The following is a 21,083-nucleotide window of genomic DNA, read 5'->3' on the forward strand; positions in this document are numbered from 1 at the left end:
GCTCAGTAAATACTGTTTATTCACATTGTGTGTATTTACTGTATGGTTGTTCTGGTGAGGGCACACTCCCACCACGTTGGGATCCCTCATCAGTTGAGGTGCTGCACCGAGTGTAAGTATATACCCCAGGTTCCCCATGGCGGAAGCTCAGCCCTCCTGGTTGCCAAACAGGTACCGCACCACACTGATAAGTAGTCAGATACACCTACCCTCCCCAATCTCACTTAGGGTGGAGGAAAGAGGGCTACACAAAAATGTTGGGGAAGTTATTTGAAATGTTAGATCTCTTGCAGTTTGTCAGCCACATTTTTGAGTGTGTAAAATAATGATCTCTCTTTGTTTTCCGTCTCTGGAGGAACCTGCAGTATAATTTCCCGTGCTATGCAAGGTGCGCAGAGAGGGGAATTCCTGAGAGATCAGATTTCAACTCTAGAGTCCATAAAAATAGAAGCGAAACCCAACCTTTCCTTAGTTCAGATTAAGTCTCAGAGGAGTACACATCCAAACACCTCTGTGTGATCTACCTGTGGATTTCAAGTTGCAAGACCAGATTTACCTGTAAGTATCGGATCAGACTTTTTGCCGCATACAGAGGATTTCTGACTGCTAAGATACTTTCCATGATAATGGTATTTGTTTTAAACGTGAGTTTGTAATGGTATAGAATATAATAGCTTTAGAAGACCAGGATTATGATGGATGACCTGTCCAAAAGAAGTGATCATTTGTATCTTCCAGTATGACTTTGCTGATGGAAAGCCTGCAAAACATTTTATTGAGTTTAAATTGCAAGCTCTTTGGGTAACTGCTTTCTCTCTAGTTTACTCTTTATGTTTGATGCCCTTATTCTGTATTTTCTAAGAAGTCTCCTATTCTAATGTCTGTATGCAAATTCACTTGTTTTTAACCTGTCCCATGGCTTTTCGAAGTAATGCGTATAGCCTTGTGCTTAAGGAACTGGTCTTTGACGTGAGACTCTGGTTTATGCCTCTCTGGCAATAGTGCCATTAGTTACTGTGCGAGGATGGACATATATCAGCGGTCACCTTTTTAACCCCTGCAGTGCAGTACAGGGGGTCTGCACTGCTGTACAATGTATTATTTGCCCATCTGGCACTAGGTTCATAGTGAATAGAATTTGCCCCTACGGAGCAATCCGAAAACTAGGATTTTTTTTCACTCTACGTAAAGTGTTTATATTCGAGGTGGTAATGTGTGGTGAAGAGTATTACTGAAGTATTAAACTCACTCCATGTTAAAGAAACCAGCAGCACATTGCAGAGCAGTGCTGGACGTGAATAAAACATGCTTAGTGGCGTGTCCTTGCAGCTGCACTGTTTGGGAACTATTGCTGTAGAACTGGAGTGGCCAACTCCAGTCCTCAAGTGCCACTTACAGATCGGGTATTAAGGATATCCCTACTTCAGCACAGGTAGCTCAATCAGTGACTCCGTTGTTTGTTGACTGAGCGACTGATTTTGCCACGTGCTTAAGTAGGGATATCCTTAAAACCTGACCTGTTGGTGGCACGTGAGGACTGGAGTTGGCGACCCCTGCTGAGGTGTTGGAAGACACCGGTGGGCTACTGGTTCTCATCACCTTCCACTGCTTCCAGACCCACACAATTCACCTGCCAACTAATTCCAGGTTCCCAGTGTGATAATGAGCCAGTTCAGACATTCTTCCGCTCTTACTCCATTATACTAATGTTACGGACAAAGGAGCAAATGGGGATCCAAACCCAGGAATGGAACTTTATCACCTGGAGTTATCTGGCAGGTAGTTATAGCAGTGGCTTTGGGAATCCAAGGGAGTTTGTAGCATGCAAACAATAAATACTTGTGTGTGATTTAAGTCCTGCGAATCAGCAGTTGTACAGTATATGCACATCCTAAAAGTTGTTGTTGTATTGTAAACACTGCCCTTTCCATGATAAAACGTTCAGAACTGCTGTCATCATAAAGCAGCAGCACGCTTCACTGGACCCCTCAACACAAGATACTCACTTTGAGAAACAATTGCTGTTTCTGTTCACGAGGTGGTTCAACAGCAATTATAATCTCTCTACTGTGATTTTTATTGTCCTTTTTTTTTTTTAATGTATTAGGAAAATATCATCATAACATGCCAACTCCAGTCCACAAGGGCCACCAACAGGTCAGGTTTTTAGGATATCCCTGCTTCATCACAGGTGGCTCAGTCAGAATAGCTGACCTGATTGAGCCACCTGTGCTGAAGCAGCGATATCATGAAAACCAGACCTGTTGGTGGCCCTTGAGGACTGGAGTTGGCAGCTCCTGGCTTAGACCTTTTCTGTTAACGTGTGAATAAGAAAATGATACTGTACGGCACATGGAAGTAAATGTTGTGTGTTAGTCCAACTTGCTGTGCTTATTGTGAGAAAAACTAATGATGGAATTACAGCAACTCTGGTGAACAAGTTTCCGTGTGGATAGGCAGATTCGGTGTTAGTCTGGTCTACAGTGAAAGGCATTAACAATTGCTTACAGCCATTCACTTTAACAGTCTTTAAAGGCAGCGGGCCAATTTATCTCTATTAAATCTAAAAAGAGTTTGTTGTGTAAACGCTTTGTGCTAGAATTTCATTGTGCCTGTAATAATCTGCTGTGTACATTTCAGTTTACAATGGCAGAATTATATAGAGTTAATAAAAATAGACGATTTATAAGATCTAGTGCAGTGCCTCATAACCTCTGCATTAACCTAGTAAATGCCAGGCTGGTTACGGTGCCAATGCTAAATATTAGGGCGTTGTTACTAATGATAACATTTTCTCTTGGTAGGAGAAGACCGGTCCAGAATGTTAAAATATAGGCGCAGTTCAAATGCAGGTAAGTAACTGACAAGACAAACATTACAGTATTTGACCTGCGATGTACGACATTTGTTTTTGTTTTTTTAATGGATCCCTGTAAAAAGTTTCCATAATGATTGCAAGTCTAAGGAAGAGATTTACATTTTCCTCCCAAATCTCCTGTACAATCATTTTCACTGGTTGGTCAGAATGACGGTTGGATATGTTTCCTGCTGTTCTGGCTTATTGGCAAACATCCGAGTGTGAAAGCGTTCTTTTGTTTGTCTTTTATTCGTGGATGCGACTTTCCTCCTTGAACAGGGGTGGGCAACTCCAGTCCTCAAGGGCCACCAACAGGTCAGTTTTTCAGGATATCCCTGCTTCAGCACAGGTGGCTCAATCTGATCACAGATGGTCTCAATAAATTGAGCCACCTGTACTGAAGCAGGGACTGATTAAGCCACCTGTGCTGAAGCAGGGATATCCTGAAAACCTGACCTGTTGGGGGGGAGAGGAACTGGAGTTGAACACCCCTGGTGTAAAGTAATCATTCTCTTTCTTCATAACATATGTAGTGATTGAAATAATAGGATGTTGTATGGAGCATTGATTTGTGTGTGTGTATTAACACTAATGTTTTCTTGTTCAAATTTCAGAGAGCTGTGGCACCCAGACTGTGATTAAAACTGGATACCTTATTAAATCTCCACCATCCAACAATAGCTATGTCTTCAATAAACGGGTAACATAATCTAATCTGCTCTATGATTAAGAGGCTGGGAGACAGAAATTGCACTATGCCACAATGTGCACTAAAACATATATAGATCCCACAACCAATAAAGGAACAAGTTTATCTGAAAGTTATTTCATAAAAGCAGCAGTAAATGTAATAAATATAATATTTTTTGTACAAAGGCATACATACACATTTTTAGAGACCTGTCCCTGACCAGGGACACAAAGTGATTTGCATAAGGCAGTGGGGCTCAACTCCAGTCCCCAAGACCCCTCAACAGGTCAGGTTTTCAGGATATCCCTGCTTCAGCACAGGTCTCTCAATCAATCCCTGTTTCACCACAGGTGGCTCAATCAGAGGCTCAGTCAAAGATTGACTCAGCCTCTGATTGAGCCACCTGTGCTGAATCTGGGATATCCTTTAAAACCTGACCTGTTGGGGGGGCTTGAGGACTGGAGTTGAGAACCCCTGCCCTAAGGTGACGAGCTGACACTGGGTGCTCCTTCTACAAAGGCAATGGCACTACCACTTTATACCATGCCTTCTTCCTGCCCTAATGATTCCAGCTGCCCTTTCTCCAGATTGGCGCTTATGCTAACTGACCATGAGAATACAGACCGGGATCATTATCACACTGTTGATCTGAATTTACAGCCTATTTTCTACCGGTTTTAACTGATTGGTCGGCAAAGCCGACCAATCAGAGGAAACAAACTACTCGTTGGTGATCCAATGAGTAAAAAGAAAACCGGAGAAACTGAAATACAAAAGAAACCATATCATTGTGCACTGTAAAATAAATAAAGTGCACTAAATAAGGGAGGTGAATTTAAATGAATCCAGATTAGGGGACACCGAGCAGAGCACTCCATCTAATGCCCACTGGTAGGCAAATTCTAACACCGTCCCAGTGGACTCGGCATGAGTGTACTCTGCCCGGATACGGGAGTGCACCAGCACCCGGAACATCCCCACAATGTTCATTGGGACTCCCCTTCCAAGCACTGCTTCCTGGTCTTATATATGGCCAGCTTGGCTAATGCCAGGAGCAGGTTGGCAAGGAGGTCCTTGGTCTTATTGCCCCGGGACACTCTGAATTTACAGCAGTTGACATGCACAAAGCTGCTTCAGTCAGTACTGTTTTGTATATTCACAGGTCTGACAATGGCTGCTGTGATGTGGCTAATATTTTCAGGGGAAAAGAATCTCTTTGTTCTTAGGATCATCCATCACATTATCATCACATTGAGTTGCATTAAAACATTTTTGTAGGAGGGGAGCTTTACAGTGGGAGTTATCGGTTTTAGTTTTTTAACCCCTTGACTATTTAACCAATACGGGGTTATGTAAATAAACTTATATGGGATGTAGTACCCGTATATTGTGTACCATGTTAATTAACCTTCCCACTTCATTATGGGTGGAATTTGAAATTGAAGCATGTTAGCTTCTTGGCTACATAGTATTCTTCATCTGACTGTGTTTCATGTTTCAGTCTTCGTGGAAGAGACGACACTTCGTTCTGTGCAAATCTTCCGGGGACATGTACAAGCTCATGTACTACACAGATGAGAATATGAAGGAAGAGCCAAAAGGGATCCTGAACTTCAACGAGTACGTATTGTTCAAACAATAAAAACCGTATAATAACTGAGGGATGGTGGGAATATGATATTTCCCATGTTCCAAATAAATCGGTATAATTATTGTAATGAAAGAAAACCCCCGCAGTCTATCCTGAAAGATTTGGAAGTGATTCAGGGAATGTAAACACTTCAATTGATATAGTTAGGATTACATAGTTGGTTTGTTATTTGCATGCAATTAAAATTGTATTTCTCTTCTACAGAATCACTGGGATTGAAAAAGGATTGAATAACAATGACAAGTCTGGTATTATTCAAAAGATTTGTAATTGTTCCCCGCAAAATGTATTCTGCATTAATACCAAGGCGCGAGAGTACTTCTTTGTTGCTGAAAACGAGTAAGTTTAAAGTTACAAACTAATAGCACTGTTAAAAAAATAACAACCTTTACCTGCCATACCTGGGGATCTTGTTAATTAGTCACCATGATGTGACTCAGACTCATATATTGCAAGGTGTGGTGCTTACTAAATTGCTGATACTGTATACAACTATGTGGAATCAGCGACTATTCAAAGGAAATCACAAATGCTTCTGAGGGAAAAAAATGTTGGAAATCATGCACAGATTATATTGTATTCATTGAACATTTTTTACACAAAGATATGCTCTTCTTGTTTGAATCATTGCCAACAATTCATGGAAATCACCTGTTCATCCATCAGTCATTGCACATAATGCATGAATTGTGTATGACTTTTTTTTTTGTAATTAATTATATTTTATTGTTTTATGGTTTTACCTGCAAGTGCTGCGTTATTATTTAACCTTGTTCAAGGTCTGACACACTGATTCAGCTAAAGAAAGAAGATGTTTGCGATTGCAAGGAACCCTGTTGTAAATGTATAAATAGTAAATTAAAGGTCCCAGTCCCCAAATAATACACCCAGGAAAAATACAGATTCAGAGGCACATTCTGGGACCGTCCCAGGTGCATTTGGTTGTAATTATAGAAGCCCCAAATGTTAATAACTGTAGTGTTCCTAGAGGTTTTTCATATTGTGATAGAAAGTACTGAATTAAAATGAGAAGTATCCTGAAATGTCCTCCAGTTGTTTGATTGTCATTTAATCAGAGAGGAGGATGGCAACGTTGGGAAACTTTGTGCTGCTGTTCTGTTTTTACCTTGAATTTATAGCTAACAAGGGGATCTCTGTTGCTGCATAATCATTTAACTAAAAGTGGCTAAGTGTGTAACACTGTTACATTTACGCCTATGCCACCAAAGTGGCCAGTAATACTTCACAAAGAAAGGTGTTGCTGGCAGTGAAGGGGGCAAGCATAGTTAGTATGTATTTATTGTGTCGTGCCCAAGACATAATAATAATAATATAACAAATGTTGAATCTTCTTTTGATCTTTTTGATGGTTTGTCTCAATCTTCTTGCAGGGCTGAAATCCATGACTGGTACATGAGTATTTCTGAAACATGGCAGAGATCAAAGCAAAAACAAAGCCCAGAACAAGTAAGACATTACCAATATCACATACACTGCACTTTACTGCATGAAAGCACAGCCCATTCATTGCCACGCGACAATTTCTCATTGTCTCCAGTCACTACTGCCTATTCAGCTGTTGGATGTACAGGCCGTGTAAAAAAGATGGGAGACTTGGTTACTGAGAGACTCATCTGTAACTGCTTTTTGCTATGATTACCGACCCTATAACATCCCTGCAGTTTAGTGCCGCATAAAATGTTCCATCACATACTGTAATTGTCACACAAAAATCACTTTTGTGATTATCAAGGACACACTCTATCTATATCTCTTTGAAATAATCCCCTTTTACCAAATAAAAAGTCATCGTTGTCATTATATATTTCTAGCAAGAGGATTGCTCTACTCCAGCATTTGCTGATATAATGGTGGAATACATAATATTGTCTAAAACTTTTGTTTAAAAGAAATGCACTTTGAAAAAAATGCCTTGCAAACTCACGTGATCAGTGATGATCAGGAACCCTCACTGGCAAGTTGTAGCACAGCTGGTACTGTTTCATACTTCACGTCCCACTAAATGTGTCCTATTCCGGAGGTATTTTCTGGGTTGTATTTACGGCATGAGAGCTGCTTACCCTGAGCTGGAAACGTTTCTCCTATGGTACAGTTTTTTGTTTTTAGTAGGCCATGAGTAGTGGTTACTCCAGTAATGAGCTGGGGGGCGCTGATGTCTTTTTCTAACCCCTAAAATCTTTTGTTCTTTTATTGCATGGATCAGGGAGACGTTAAGGACGAGGAAGAAGTGAAAAGACCTTTTAACATCTCGTACCCTACAAACCGGCCTGACATTGTGATGACTTTGGTAAGGCGCCCTGTATTTGAAATTCTAGTTGAATCCTATGTGAACTTAAAAATGCCGTACCATGTACACATAGGGCCACTGTGAACGTATCCCCGCGATGTATTCAGCAGGTTTCAAATATACCAGTATTTTTTACAATGATTTTTTTTTCATCCTGGAAATTCAGGTATTTTAACCTGAAGTCTAGTTTGGGACCTTCGGCCATTACTTCATTTTGGTCCTATGTGAAACCTGCACTTTTAAGGGCAGATCAGTATTTGGCCTGTTTAATTACCAACTTTTATTTACAAACATCTTCTTCTTCTTTGGGATACTGTATGTATATGATTGTATACTTTTATTTATACAGCTCCAACAATGTACTGTATGCAGCACTTTAGAAAAGAGACAACACCGGGAACTGTAATACAAAAACATAAAATCAGACCATGGAAAAATCATTCCCCGGAGAGTTTACAATCTAATATTAATTTATATTGAAATAATCCTACAGTATTAGGGCCGGGTTTGACTTTTGGGCCTGTGAGATTATTTAGTTGGCCATGAATAGCGGTTAATCCGTATCGATCAGTGCTGGTGGGATTTTTCTAACCCATAATCCTTTGTTGTTTTATAACATCAGGACAAAGTTAAGGCAGTTGAAGAAATGATAAGACCCAACTCCTATCCAACAAATCACCCCACGTCTGGAATCCAAATGACCGATGTAAGTAGCCCTGTATTCCAACATTCTAGTTTCATTGTGCAGTCCCATTTAATGTAACCATGCATTTGTCATCATAACTCTGTGCCCAGGACATACGTGAAAATGAGAAGTAACTCTCACTGTATTACTTCCTGGTAAAACATTTTGTAAATAAATACTGTATGTAGAACCATTGTGAACTAATGCCAGTGATTTAATCAGCAGGTTTAAAAAAATAAAAATAAGAAGTGTCAATATTTTTCCTTAATGTTTCCTGGAATCTGTTACTAGTCACTAGAAACTGCCAAAAATTAACTGTAGTCCTATGTGAAACTGCTCTTCTAAAGGCAGGTCAGGGGTAGGTCTGTGTTATTTACTAGTTGGCATTTACAAACCTAAATTTCACTTTCTTTGATAATTGATTCATATATGAAAGGACCTCTCCCATTCTGTTGTAGTATTTACACACCTTCATCTTGCTGTCTAAAAAGGTTGTGTCTTCTCAATTGGAGCTAGATACTACTGTAGTTTCATAACTAGTGGCACTTCAATCACTTAGGTTAACAAATGTTAAGCCTTCTATTATTACTTTTTAATTAATATTTATTTTAGTAATACTTGTGACATTGGGTATAAATACAATTAAGCCAGTGGGACTTTCCGTTTGATAGCGAGATCTGCACTATCGCAGTTTACAGAATAAGTCCCATTGTGTACAATTATGAGAACATTTTGAAATATGTGCCTACACAGTGTATATTCACACACAGATTGCTGTTCAGTAGCCTTCAGATGTATTTTTTTGTTGTTGATGGTATATCAAATGTAAATGTAAAAACAGTACAATATGGAAAAAAAGATGATTGTGGTATTTAATGTAATCCAAATCTGGACCAAGAGAGATGTTACATTGTTTCCATGATATACTTTCTTTAGAGCTGCATTTTCTATTGAGGCATTTATCCAATTAAGTCAGTATTCTTTGTGTGACTGTCACTTTTTGCAATAAAGCTTTCACTTCTGACCATACTCTCATTCTGTGTATATGTGTACAGGGATGTGAGAGAATGAGATCCCACACAGACCCAAACAAACCCATTTGTTATCACCAATGCTCCAATCCCCGCATGGAATCCTACCCTCCCTCCAGCACATTCCTGCAGGTGAGTCTGCTCTCTTTATCATGTTCACTGCCAATTTAATGAACCTTCTGATACTTCACGTTCAGCTCTGTGTTACTCCATTTTTATATTGTATCCCATTTACTAGTAGTAATTTGAACGCTTAAAGTTCCTAAGCTACTACTAGTTTGCCCTCTCCCCATCAAGTCTAAATGTTAAATGCTATATTTGTTTTTTTATAGGACAGCCAAGTAAAGTCTAATGTTGAATGCAATGAAGAAAACTTCCCACAGCCAGATTATGACAGTGATATTGGAAGTGATGATGATGTGTATGATGTTCCATCGTCTTTACCTGTGGCAATGTATCAGGTAAAGTTCTTTCTGAGTTTTGTTTTCATTGTGCAGTTGGTGTTGCATGTTCTACTCTCTGAATGGGACTTAAAGAGTTTTTCTTTAGAGTTTATTGTAAAAAAAAAAAAGCCATTTTTTCTCCTGACACATTAGAAGAAGCTGTTTCCACTCACAACATCCAAAAATGTAGATATTTATTACCACTTGCCTTGCAAGTTTAGCTGTCAAACGAACTGCTTGATTGGCAATCATGGAAAGGTCTCAGCTGTTTACTTAGCGGGTTCAAAGAAAACATAATCTTAGAACAGGAGTGGTCAACTCCAGTCCTCAAGGCCCCCCAACAAGCCGGGTTTTAATGATATGCCTGCTTTAGCACAGGTGGCTCAATCAGTGTCGGCTTCAGTACAGGTGGCTCAGTCTTTGACTGAGCCACTGATTGAGCCAACGGTGCTGAAGCAGGGATATCCCAAATACCAGACCTGTTGGTGGCCCTTGAGGGCTGGAGATGGCCACCCATGTCTTAGAACAAATAAAACTAGAGGGAGATCTTAGAGTGCCATGGGTACACTTTGTGTCTCTTTGATAGACATAATTTGTAATGTATAATATTAAAATGACATACAGCACCGTCCTTATTAAGGAGTTACAGGATGTTAGTAAATGTATATATATATATCTGGATGGACAGGAATTCCTTTTTGGGGGGGGGGGGGTGGGAGCGGATCCTTAACTCATTTACTGACAAATAAGCTTTGCACTACGGGTACATCACAATGCGTCATAGGCACTTGGACTGGAAGAAAAAACAAAAATTCTAATTGACCACATCTCTCCTTTTCGTGCAGCAATTCAGTGACTCAACTGAGTCCTCCGACCCTCAGGAAACCAGTGATATAGAAGATGATGACGGGGAGACCTATGAGGTTATGGGGCCTATGTAAGTATAGTACTCGTCTTTCTATGAGAGTGGTAGATATTTGAGATGTGCAAATGTCTCAGAGCTAGTGTCATGAAAATTGATCACGATATTATTTAAGATTTGTGCATCTTCCAAAAGTGTTACACTCCTGTAAAGTTTGAAGATTTCACAGGATCGGCAATGATTCTTGTGAAATTGGCAACGTTTTGCTCTGACTCTCTTTCTTTCTGGAGGCGTAATGGCAAAGAGAGAATACAAGACAGGGAGGAAAAACAGACAGAGAGAGAGAGAAGTAGATACACTTCATAGATGCTCCAACCCTGCCCCTCAAAGACAAACACATTATTTTTGCAAATATTGATTTTGTGAAATCTTCATGAGCAGCAAAGTCCAATATTGACCGGTATTGTGAACTTTTGCAAAGTTGTCACATGCCTCTACTAGATATCAGTATGTTGGAAAGTTACTCTGTCTCCCTGTTCCTCAACCATCAAAAGTTATATTATAAGTTGTGAGAATTGTTTTATTAAAAACGTTTTTGGTCCAGACTTCATTGTTTGGGTCCTTGGGGGATAGGCAAATACTCAAAAACAGATAGCGCCCCTCAATAAATTACAAACAGATACAAGTCTAAGTCAATGACGAGAATGAATCCACAGAACCTGAAAAAAATATTATTTTGTTAAATAAGTGTTTCACTTTAAAGGTGACTGGATCTTTGTAATGGACACAATTGTATAAGTTGTTTTAATTGTTTTGCCCACTACTCCCATTTTATCTAAATGAAATGAGAGGATAAAGGAGTCAGACCTGATTAGAGTATATAGAGCCAGATTCACAAAAGGTGCTAAGCTTGAGCACCCTTTAACTCACCTTCATTTGCAAACAACATGAAAGATCTTTTTTTTAATCATTTCTGTAGTATTGGATAATACTGTCTGCATTTTTTTTTTAACTCCTAAAGGCACTTTTATTGATTCTTGAATATACCGATCAGCCTTTGGTTGCTACTAAACAGGCTCGAACACACACACCTTTTTTGAGCTCTTCCCTTTGGCAACAAAGTATCACAAACAGATCTGTTGCTGTGTTCCAAACAGCAGACTGTCTATTGCTCTTAAACTTGTAACGATAATGTGTTACACTTAGTAATATAATGTCATCTGCAGCATTTCACAGACTGCAACACAAAGTTAGAAGGCAGCCATTTAGTTAGGCACACAATTCAGGATTTATAACAGGAGCACCAAACGATTACCAGCTTAGGTAAGAATGTAGAATAATACATTGTCACATGCTTTTCATATAAAAAAGGGGGGAATGTATTTAAGCTGCTTTGAGGTTTGGTAAAGCTTAACACACTTCTGTGGATATGGGCCATAGTACCCAAAAAGCTAGCAAGACCATTTAGGTTTGCACCAGTGAAGCTTTCACAGATCAAGTAGCCCTCTTCAGTATGGAATTCGTTAATGATTTGTTGATTTCTGTTTTAGTCCAATTGTAGTGAACACAGCAAGTACTACTAGCACGTGCCATCGACAGCCCAGCAAGAAGCACAAACCTAGGGTCAGCAGTGATCTGATCAGACGACAAGGAAGCAAACTGAGCAGAGTATTCATGAGTAAAATGATCTAGTAAGTAGAGATAGGTAAACCTGTCCAAATTCTCCATCTATGTTTCGCTTGAATATCTGAAAAAGTTTTTAGCTAAAGCAGTTTAGTAGAAATTGGTAAATCAAAGCGAAATTCAAAGCAGGGGTGCTCAACTCCAGTCCTCTATACACCCCTACAGGTCAGGTTTTAAGGATATTCCAGCTTCAGCACAGATGGCCCAGTTGAAGACTGAGCCACTGATTGAGCCACCTGTGCTGAAGCAGGGACTGATTTGAGCCACCTTTGAAGCTGGGATATCCATAAAACCTGACCTGTTGAGGGGTCTTGAGGCCTGGAGTTGAGCACCACCGATCTATACAACATGTGGAGAGATCTGTGAACACACCTGAAATACCTGGCAAATAGGCACATGTAAATATGCAAATTAGCTCATTTTAAAATGCAAATATGATGACATTTGCCCATCTTTATGTGAGTATTTTATACACTAGTTCCAAAGGAAACTATGATACTCTACAGCAGGCCTGCACAACTCCAGTCGTCGAGGGCCGTTTTCAGGATATCCCTACTTCAGCACAGCTAGCTCAATTAGTGGCTCAGTATGACTGATCAACTCATTAAGCAGGCTGTGCTGAAGTAGGGATATCCTGAAAACCTGGCGTGTTTGCGGTCCTCGAGGACTGGAGTTGTGCAGACCTGCTCTACAGTGCATTACCTTAACCACACTGGCCAACGTGTGAATGTATCTGTTATCAACAATTGGGAAGATTATGCAGGTCTCTTCCTTGACTTGCATTGGTACGAGGGAAATTTAAAAAAAGTGTATTCCTGTTTTGCTTTCTTGTAGACAAGTAGGGATTCTGACAAAAGAGTAAGTTGGCCAGTATTGAGGCTATTCAGCAAAGGATCCCAGCTGCAAAACCAAAGAAAAAATCTATTGGAATACTTGTTCTTTCAAGGACATGGCTCTGGTTTTCTGCATTGGTTTGGCCCAGTTTTGTAGTTGAAAATATTTTTGACAGTTGATATCAAGTTTCTTCTAAATAAGATATTCACAGCTGGTGATTTCTGGCTAAGTTTCACAATTTGAGCAGTGGTCGAGTTCTGCAAGAGTAGGGATGGAAGTGACAGATAAAAATTAAACAACCAATATTATTAGTACTTGTTTTTACATTTGGTTCCAGATTGCTGTTTTCTTTGTATTCTTCCTTGGGGCAAAGACTGATAATATGAGTAATGAGCCTTCTCCTCTCAATTGTATAATGTCTATTTTGAAAGTAGTTTATTGGTTGTGTTTGTCTTTGATTAAATCATGATATTATTCACACACACTTAATAGAATTGTTCCTTTCAGTGAACAGTCCGGTGCAACCTCGCTGGTGACGCTGGACATTATTGTGCCTAAGGAACATCTGAAGAAATATCTCATTCTTGTACAAGTCGGAGATCGATTATGGTAAGTGTTATGGACACAAGTGGTGCTAGTGAGGAACCAGTGGCAGAGGCAGCATTATTCTGCTATACCACCGGGGGTACTCTAAAGAGAACATTTTAGGGGGAGACTTACTAAACTGCAGTTCGGACCTCATTGGAAGACCATGATATGGCAAAGTGCTCCGTATTTACAATGCTTTCTTACGGAAATCGGACTAAGGCTAATGGGAATGCATTTAAATAGTTACACAGTATAAGACGTCTTCTTGCTCCAACTGTCTCTATAGGACACAGCCCAGAATGCATGAACCTGACTGGCTGCTTCAAGTAGACACCCTTGAAAGACTGGATTGACTTAAAGCTGCATTAACACCAAAGCATTATTGTAAACCAGTGGAAATGTATGCTTAATCATTTGAATATCTGTGTGTGTATATATAGAGAGACTGTGATTATATTTCATGTGTTTGTTTATTTACATAACCCCTAAAGTATTGTGTATTGTATGATACTTGTATTTTACTTACAATATAAAAGTGCATTTTTAATTAGCATATTTATTTAAATTCTGCATTCACAATCATTACAGAATCATATAAAGCCTAAATATGCATTGGTTCTATGGTGTTAATGCAGCTTTATAGCAGTCTGGGTCCTAAAGTGCGCTGGAAGATATCCACACACGTTCTGGAGATATCAGTGTGGGTAGCACCATTTAGTAAATATGTGCCAACCCTACAGTACTGTACATTTAAATGAACGCATTTTAATGTAAGACGGGGGATCGGGTCTTCTCCACACAACGTCTTCCAGAAAACATGATGTGGTCTGGAACGCTGCTTAGTAAATCTCCTAGATCTGAAAAGACAATAAAAAGATAATTGTGCTATCTGTATGGCTCATGGGCAGGGCTTCCGACGGGAGGAGCGCCGCAATAAGTGCTGAACAACTTGTCAGTGACCTTCCCCTCCCCCACCCTTAACTACCCTTCAGCAACCCTCCCACCCGCTCTGCAATCTGGTGCCACTGGAGAGCTGTTGGCAGGACGAATCTTTATGTACAGCTTACAGCAACACTGTAACGACCATTAAAATGCAGACCCTCTGGCAGAGAATGGGTTAACCCAGGGGTTCTCAACTCCAGTACTCAAGACCTCCGCAACAGGTCAGGTTTTCAAGATATCACTGCTTCAGCACAGATGGCTCAATCAGACCGAGCATCTGATTGAGCCACCTGTGCTGAAGCTAGGATATCCTGAAAATCTGACATGCTGGTGGGGTGGGGGGCTTGAGCGCCCCTGCTCTAAGGCACATTGTAAAAGATCCATGCATGATACTGTATGTGCAGTACTCATTTATATGATATCAAATGTTAGGGCTTTAGCAACATTTCTGTCACAGACCAAATTGGAGAATGGTTAAAAAGGTATTCATGATATCCCTGCTTCAGCACAGGTGGCTCAATCAGTCCCAGAGACTGAGCCACCTGTGCTGAAGCTGGGATATCCGGAAAACCTGACCTGTTGCGGGGATCTTGAGGACTGGAATTGAGCACCTGTTGGGTTAAACTGTTCCCATCATTAACTTTTTATATATATCTAATGAATGCTCTGTGTACCTGGGCATAAAACTATGTATATTTTTTTTATTTACCTCTATATAGCGTGTGCAAATGGAAAGGACCAAAAGAAATTGGATGTCTGTTTCACCATGTGGATCAGATAGAAGCCATCAATGACCTGAAGCCAGAAAGCTGTGAGGATGTTGAACATTTGTTGAACAAGTCCACAAAAGATGAGGTGAGTTTTTGCCTGTGGTATATTATATTTCACATCTTGTTTAGTGAGGGTAGATATGTGGAAATGATACAACACACACCCGCATCTCTACCTGCAGGGAAGCCAGGGTGATCCTATACATCGCCGCTGCGGGGATTGTAGTACAACGCACTTGTAATGTGTGTAACAAATGTTCCTGAAACCATTTTTACTCATAAAACAACTCTACAGAAACAATGTTTTGGCCTCTATACATATTACAGTAAATACCAGTTTGCCTTCTGGTATGTGGTACCATTACTTATTTAATGGGGCAATCTTCCTAAAAAGAAAAACATAGATTGTAAGCTCCACGGGGCAGGGACCTGTGCCTGCAAAATGTCTCTGTGAAGCGCTGCGTACAACTAGCCGCACTATACAAGAACATGCTATTGTTGTTATTACTGTATTATTATTATTATTACAAATGCCTACATTAGGAATGAGCTTAAAGCAGAGGTGCTCAACTCCAGCCCTCAAGACCTCCCAACAGCTCAGGTTTTAAGCATATCCGTGCTTCAGCACAGGTGGTGCAGTCAAAACTGAGCCAATGATTGAGCCTCCTGTGCTGAAGCTTGGGTATTCTTAAAACTTGACCTGTTGGTGGGTCTTGAGGACTGGAGTTGAGAACCCCTGCTTTAAGGCAATGCCCTTTAAAGCTGACTGATTTTGACTGTTAAATAGGCCCCCAAGCTGTGTACAACGGGGCAACCTTAAATGTTTCCTCGGACATGCCTGTTGTGCCGTCCAGCAGGAAGCAATTTAGCATTTGCGTTTCTCTCTGATCAAAAGCCAGAGTGTCATTTAATTTGCCTTTAAAAAAAAAAAAGAAACTAAAGTTAAAATAAACTTCAAAAAATAAATCCATCACTATGGGGGAAAAAACTACAGATGGGGAAACAAAGACCACAATATGGAGAAATGTGCTGATGCCGCATCTGCCTTACACAAAAGAAAGATGACCATTTTGTATTTCATTTGTTGCAGGTGAGACTCACTGTCCTTCGTGACCCGAATGCCGGCGTTTTCCATGTGGAAGGCTGTACCTGTGACGTCTCCTGACATCTACTCAGGTAGGAATAAATAAAATGCCGTTACCTGCAGTATCCCATGTGTTTCTCTCCTTGGAATACAGATCTCTTTTCTGAACCTACAAATTCTATTTTAACAGACAATGCAAGCGATTTAACAGAGTTTTTTGAATTGCCATAAGATGTCTTATGGAATAACACCGATTAGTGAACATGATCCCATATATTTCTATGGATTTTTATAACATGCATTTTATATAGACATAGAGATATATATATCTATATATATATCTGTATATATATCTATATCTATAGATATATATATCTATATAGATATATAGATATATAGATATATATATATATATATATATATCTCAGAAAGCGGAAGCGCATGCCCCATAGTGTATTATCATTTAATACAATTGTCAGGTAGAAGAAACCTTATAAATGCACACTCACAAATATAGGTTTATCTACAATGTGATTTTAACCCTTATAACAAGTAAGGGTTTCTGCTGAGCTTCTGCTGAGCTGTAACTGCCAGGTTCCACTTGGAGCAAGATGATCCAGCTCCCTGGTGTACTCCAATCTGGGTGTCCTCTGCTGGGCTCCAGTCATGCTATAATGGTGTCCCAGGGGGAGAGACTCCAATGGCGCCGGGATATCAGCTCACTCAGCATCCTGTGGTTGATGTTCTCTTCTGGCAAACAGTTGAGCAGCTAAATCCCACAAGCTTGTGCGGTCAGTGGGCGGGGAATAGAGTGGCTTGTCAAATGACATCACCACTGAACCACCAATCAGAGGCCGTACGCGTTTTGTCGCTATGGCAACTTTCTCAGGTCCATATGCCATAGCGACGAAACGTGTAGGGCCTCTGATTGGTGGTTCAGTGGTGATGTCATTTGACAAGCCACGCTAATCCCCGCCCGCTAACCGCACAAGCTTGTGGGATTTACCTGTTCAACTGTTTGCCAATAAAAACATCAACCACAGGACACCGAGTGAGCTGATATCCCGGCGCCATTGGAGTCTCTCCCCCTGTACCCCTGGGACACCATTATAGCATGACTGGAGCCCAGCAGAGGACACCCAGATCGGAGTACACAGGAAGCTGCACCATCTTGCTCCACGTGGAACCCGCAGTTACAGCTCAGCAGAAACCCTTACCTGTTATAGGTTTACCTATAATGTGATTTTAACCCTTATGTTTGTGAGTGTGCATTTATAAGGTTTCTTCTACCTGCCAATTGTTTTAAATGATAACACACTATGGGGCATGTGCTTCCGCTTTTTGTTTTTTAGATTCTTTTGGAACTTGGTTTATTCCTCTGAAGCTGCTCACAACCCAGGACACATTTGAGCCATATACCCGATATCCTTTTCTTATACACCTGGCACCATTGTATTTATTTACATCCTTTGATACGATTTATTGCATGTATAGCTTTTTAGTGCTGGGGAAATAAGTATGTATGGATGTAATGTATGTATATGTATGTTATTAAATAATGACATCTATTTTCCATTTTCTAGATACCTACCTACAGTAATTGAGAATTTCACGAGTATCAGAATAGAAGATCCTAAACCTCTTCAGAAACATGAAAAATCATATGAAATACCTTCTGTACAGAGTAACTAATAATGCACAGTGATGTTGTGGATAAGTTGTTGCTGTGCAGTGTACATATCGGAGTCCAGAAGAGGAACACATAGTAGCTTCTAGTAGAAGCCAACTGGCATTTTCAGATGTTAATGGTTATTATTGCACTTTAAGACATTAACTGAGTCAGGAACTACAGCCTGTCCTAAATATAATAGGTTTTTATATTCTAATTATTTGAAGTTGATTTTAATGACTTTTCTATCGGCGGCTGGTTACTGGTGCCGTATGATTAAAAGGTCTGGTATATTGGCAGAGACAAATTTCTATGGTCACCTATTAATCTACCTACAGGTATGTGCAATGCACACAGGGGTACAACGAGCCATCTGTGGCACTGATTGTGTACATGGATTCTCTGTAATTTGTTAGTATGTACGTTGTATGTACACTATGTTTTTATTTATATAGCACTTTAGAGCAGCAATACATGTGATATAACAGGAATAAGCACTTCAACATAAATGTAGAGTTGTAGACCAGGGGTGCTCAACACCACTCCTCAGGGCCCCCCAACAGGTCAGGATTTAAGGATAAGCCAGCTGGCTCAATCTCTGACTGATGCACCTGTGCTGAAGGTATATCTTTAAAACCTGTTGGGGGGTCCCGAGGACTGGTGGCGAGTACTCCTGATGTAGACTTTAGGAACAGGAGTCCCTTGCCCCAAACAGTTTACAATCTATGTGTAAATGTTTATGAATGTATTATTTACTAGTGGACCTCACAAATGTGTCTTGTAAGAGTAGTTGAATTTTTATAAATGTATTCTAGGCCTATTAACATATCATTATTTACCCTTGCAAGTATATCCATGAAGAGTATCTATTTGCAGGCTGTTAAATAGTTTAAGTTTAGTTAGGGAGAAGGAGCGGCTCAGTGAGTAAAGACACTTACTGGCAGTGATGTTTGAAGCAGGGGAACCTGGTTCAATTCCCAGTGTCGGCTCCTTGTGACCTTGGGCAAATCACTTTATCACTTTATCTCTTTGTGCCTCAGACACCAAAAACTAGCAGCGCTATACAAGAACATGTTGTTGTTGTTGTGGTTGTTGTTATTATTAAGTTCTCTACTGCAGAGATACATCTGCCATGCAATGCACTTTCCAAATGTGACTTATGTACAGTAGATTTATGATTTTTCAAATGTTAAATTCATGCACAAATCTATTTTTCATTATTATTTTTTAGCCTTAACGCTTATTTACAGCTTTATAACGTTTTGCAAACATCACCAACACATTAAACTTTGGGATGAGATTCACAAAATGTCTAAAAATTGACAGTTTCACAATTGGGTGTGAATGTTCTACCCACCTCTAATGCCAAACATCCCCATCCCTCTGATTTAAATGCAATTTTAATGCATCTAGCACCGATTAAAAGGTTCAGAAGTCAAGTTTATAGTTAGCAATAAAATACTTTGCTGGCATTCAACAACACACTCATTTAGGTTATCTTTGTCCAAGATACACCTTATCTTGAGCAGGTCACTTTATCTGCCAACATTTCCAGCTCTATGCACCTTGTATACCGGGTTTGTAAAAATAGAATTATTGTATACAGTTCAGATTTCGTATAATACTATGTATTGATCTCTGTGTATATGACCTCTTGTATGGAAATGTTTTCCCAACTCAATAATAAAAAAATTATCATTTTTTTTTTTGCGCACGATATTTACCTAAACACCTACCATTATTACATTTCATTTTCCTAAATGCATCAATGACTTCCATGATCACCCCTCCGGACCGGGAGAGATACACTATGCGGCGTGTTGCTGCCTTCCATCTTTTCTCAAGTCTGGTACTGTATATGCGGGAAGCGTGTCATTGTTCCTTATCAGTTTTTCCAGGTTACTCGGGTGTTCAGGCCTCTAAAGTCAGGCAAGGATATTTCAAAGATCACTCTTTGCACTGTATAGCTGGGTGTCTCCAGTCTGAATGAAGTTTGGTTCAAACTAGCCTTTGCATCCATGGCGCATTAACCCAATCCTTGCTGGTTTACACTGGCCTCGTCTCTCGACGAACACTGTATCTTCTTACCCAGAATCCTCTTAGGGTAAAGTGTAGGGTTCTCAGGGTCCAACATTTCGCACCTTTGGTCCAAAATCCAATGCGGGCCATACCCACTTGACTTCTTTTCTCTAGCAGGGTGTGCAACCTGAAACAACTTTCACACGCCTAAGTATACTATTAGTTAAGTGGTTTATACCGAATAGTACAGTATGTCCTGCTTGCACTTGATACTGCACTCTGCAACGCATGCGTAATACATATCTAACAAAAATAACTAGAATGAGTTAAAAAAAATAATTACAATTAAAACAATCACTGGATGGAGCATGATGTTCAGCACATGATCGATAAGCTAATAACCTTAGTGATGTTTTCTTGATTTATAGATGTGCCATCTTTCACTTATTTTCTAGGAGCCCCTTTGATTTAGAATGATTAAGGGGTGCAAAGTAGTGTATTGGTTCCAGAAAGAGTAAGATACCTTGTTGGCTGTGATACCTTTGTAATGGACCAACATCTGAATCATACACAGTTGTCTTGTGCATAAGCTTTTGTGGCTACAGGGGGCTAAACTGGAGATGACATCTGATGCATATACATCTGCTGTCTCAAAACCGTCTGCACAAGACAACCTTGTTCAACTGCTTTGAATTTTTTTTTTTTAATAAGCATTTTCAAACTCTCTAAGAAAGTCTCATAAGCAGAATAAAAAATAGTTTTGCATTAAAATTCCATTCCAGTGGTGTTCAAGATCCCCCAACAGGTTGGATTTTGAGGATATCCCAGCTTCAGCACTGGCGGCTCATTCAGTGGTTCAGTCAAAGACTGAGCCACCTGTGCTGACGCAGGGATAGCCTTATTATCTGACCTGTTGGAGGGGGGGGGGTGGAGGGGGGGTGTATAGGTGTCTAATGTTATAAGGAA

The 21,083-nt window shown here is 40.0% G+C and overlaps 1 protein-coding gene across 1 annotated transcript; it reads left to right on the forward strand.

Moving 5' to 3' along the window:
• Positions 1-284: 284 nt before the first annotated feature.
• On the forward strand, positions 285-19,802 carry PLEKHS1 (pleckstrin homology domain containing S1). The gene is made up of 16 exons (XM_075611943.1): positions 285-558; positions 2,805-2,852; positions 3,472-3,557; positions 5,050-5,168; positions 5,404-5,538; positions 6,591-6,666; positions 7,424-7,507; positions 8,130-8,213; positions 9,248-9,355; positions 9,556-9,684; positions 10,512-10,603; positions 12,079-12,219; positions 13,553-13,654; positions 15,295-15,430; positions 16,436-16,521; positions 18,013-19,802. The coding sequence occupies exons 2-15, from the start codon at positions 2,822-2,824 to the stop codon at positions 16,508-16,510; spliced, it is 1,398 nt and encodes a 465-aa protein (XP_075468058.1). The 5' UTR covers positions 285-558; positions 2,805-2,821; the 3' UTR covers positions 16,511-16,521; positions 18,013-19,802.
• The last annotated feature ends 1,281 nt before the right edge of the window (positions 19,803-21,083 follow it).

This window comes from Ascaphus truei, chromosome 8 (assembly GCF_040206685.1).
Source record: "Ascaphus truei isolate aAscTru1 chromosome 8, aAscTru1.hap1, whole genome shotgun sequence".
Taxonomy (NCBI): Eukaryota; Metazoa; Chordata; class Amphibia; order Anura; family Ascaphidae; genus Ascaphus; species Ascaphus truei.

Bases quoted from the DNA above. Each gene is read 5' to 3' on its own strand.
- PLEKHS1 (XM_075611943.1), top strand. From the start codon at position 2,822: ATGTTAAAATATAGGCGCAGTTCAAATGCAG. The intron at 8,214-9,247 runs GTAAGTAGCCCT...ATATGTGTACAG, and splicing joins CTGGAATCCAAATGACCGAT to GGATGTGAGAGAATGAGATC. The intron at 10,604-12,078 runs GTAAGTATAGTA...TTTCTGTTTTAG, and splicing joins TATGAGGTTATGGGGCCTAT to TCCAATTGTAGTGAACACAG.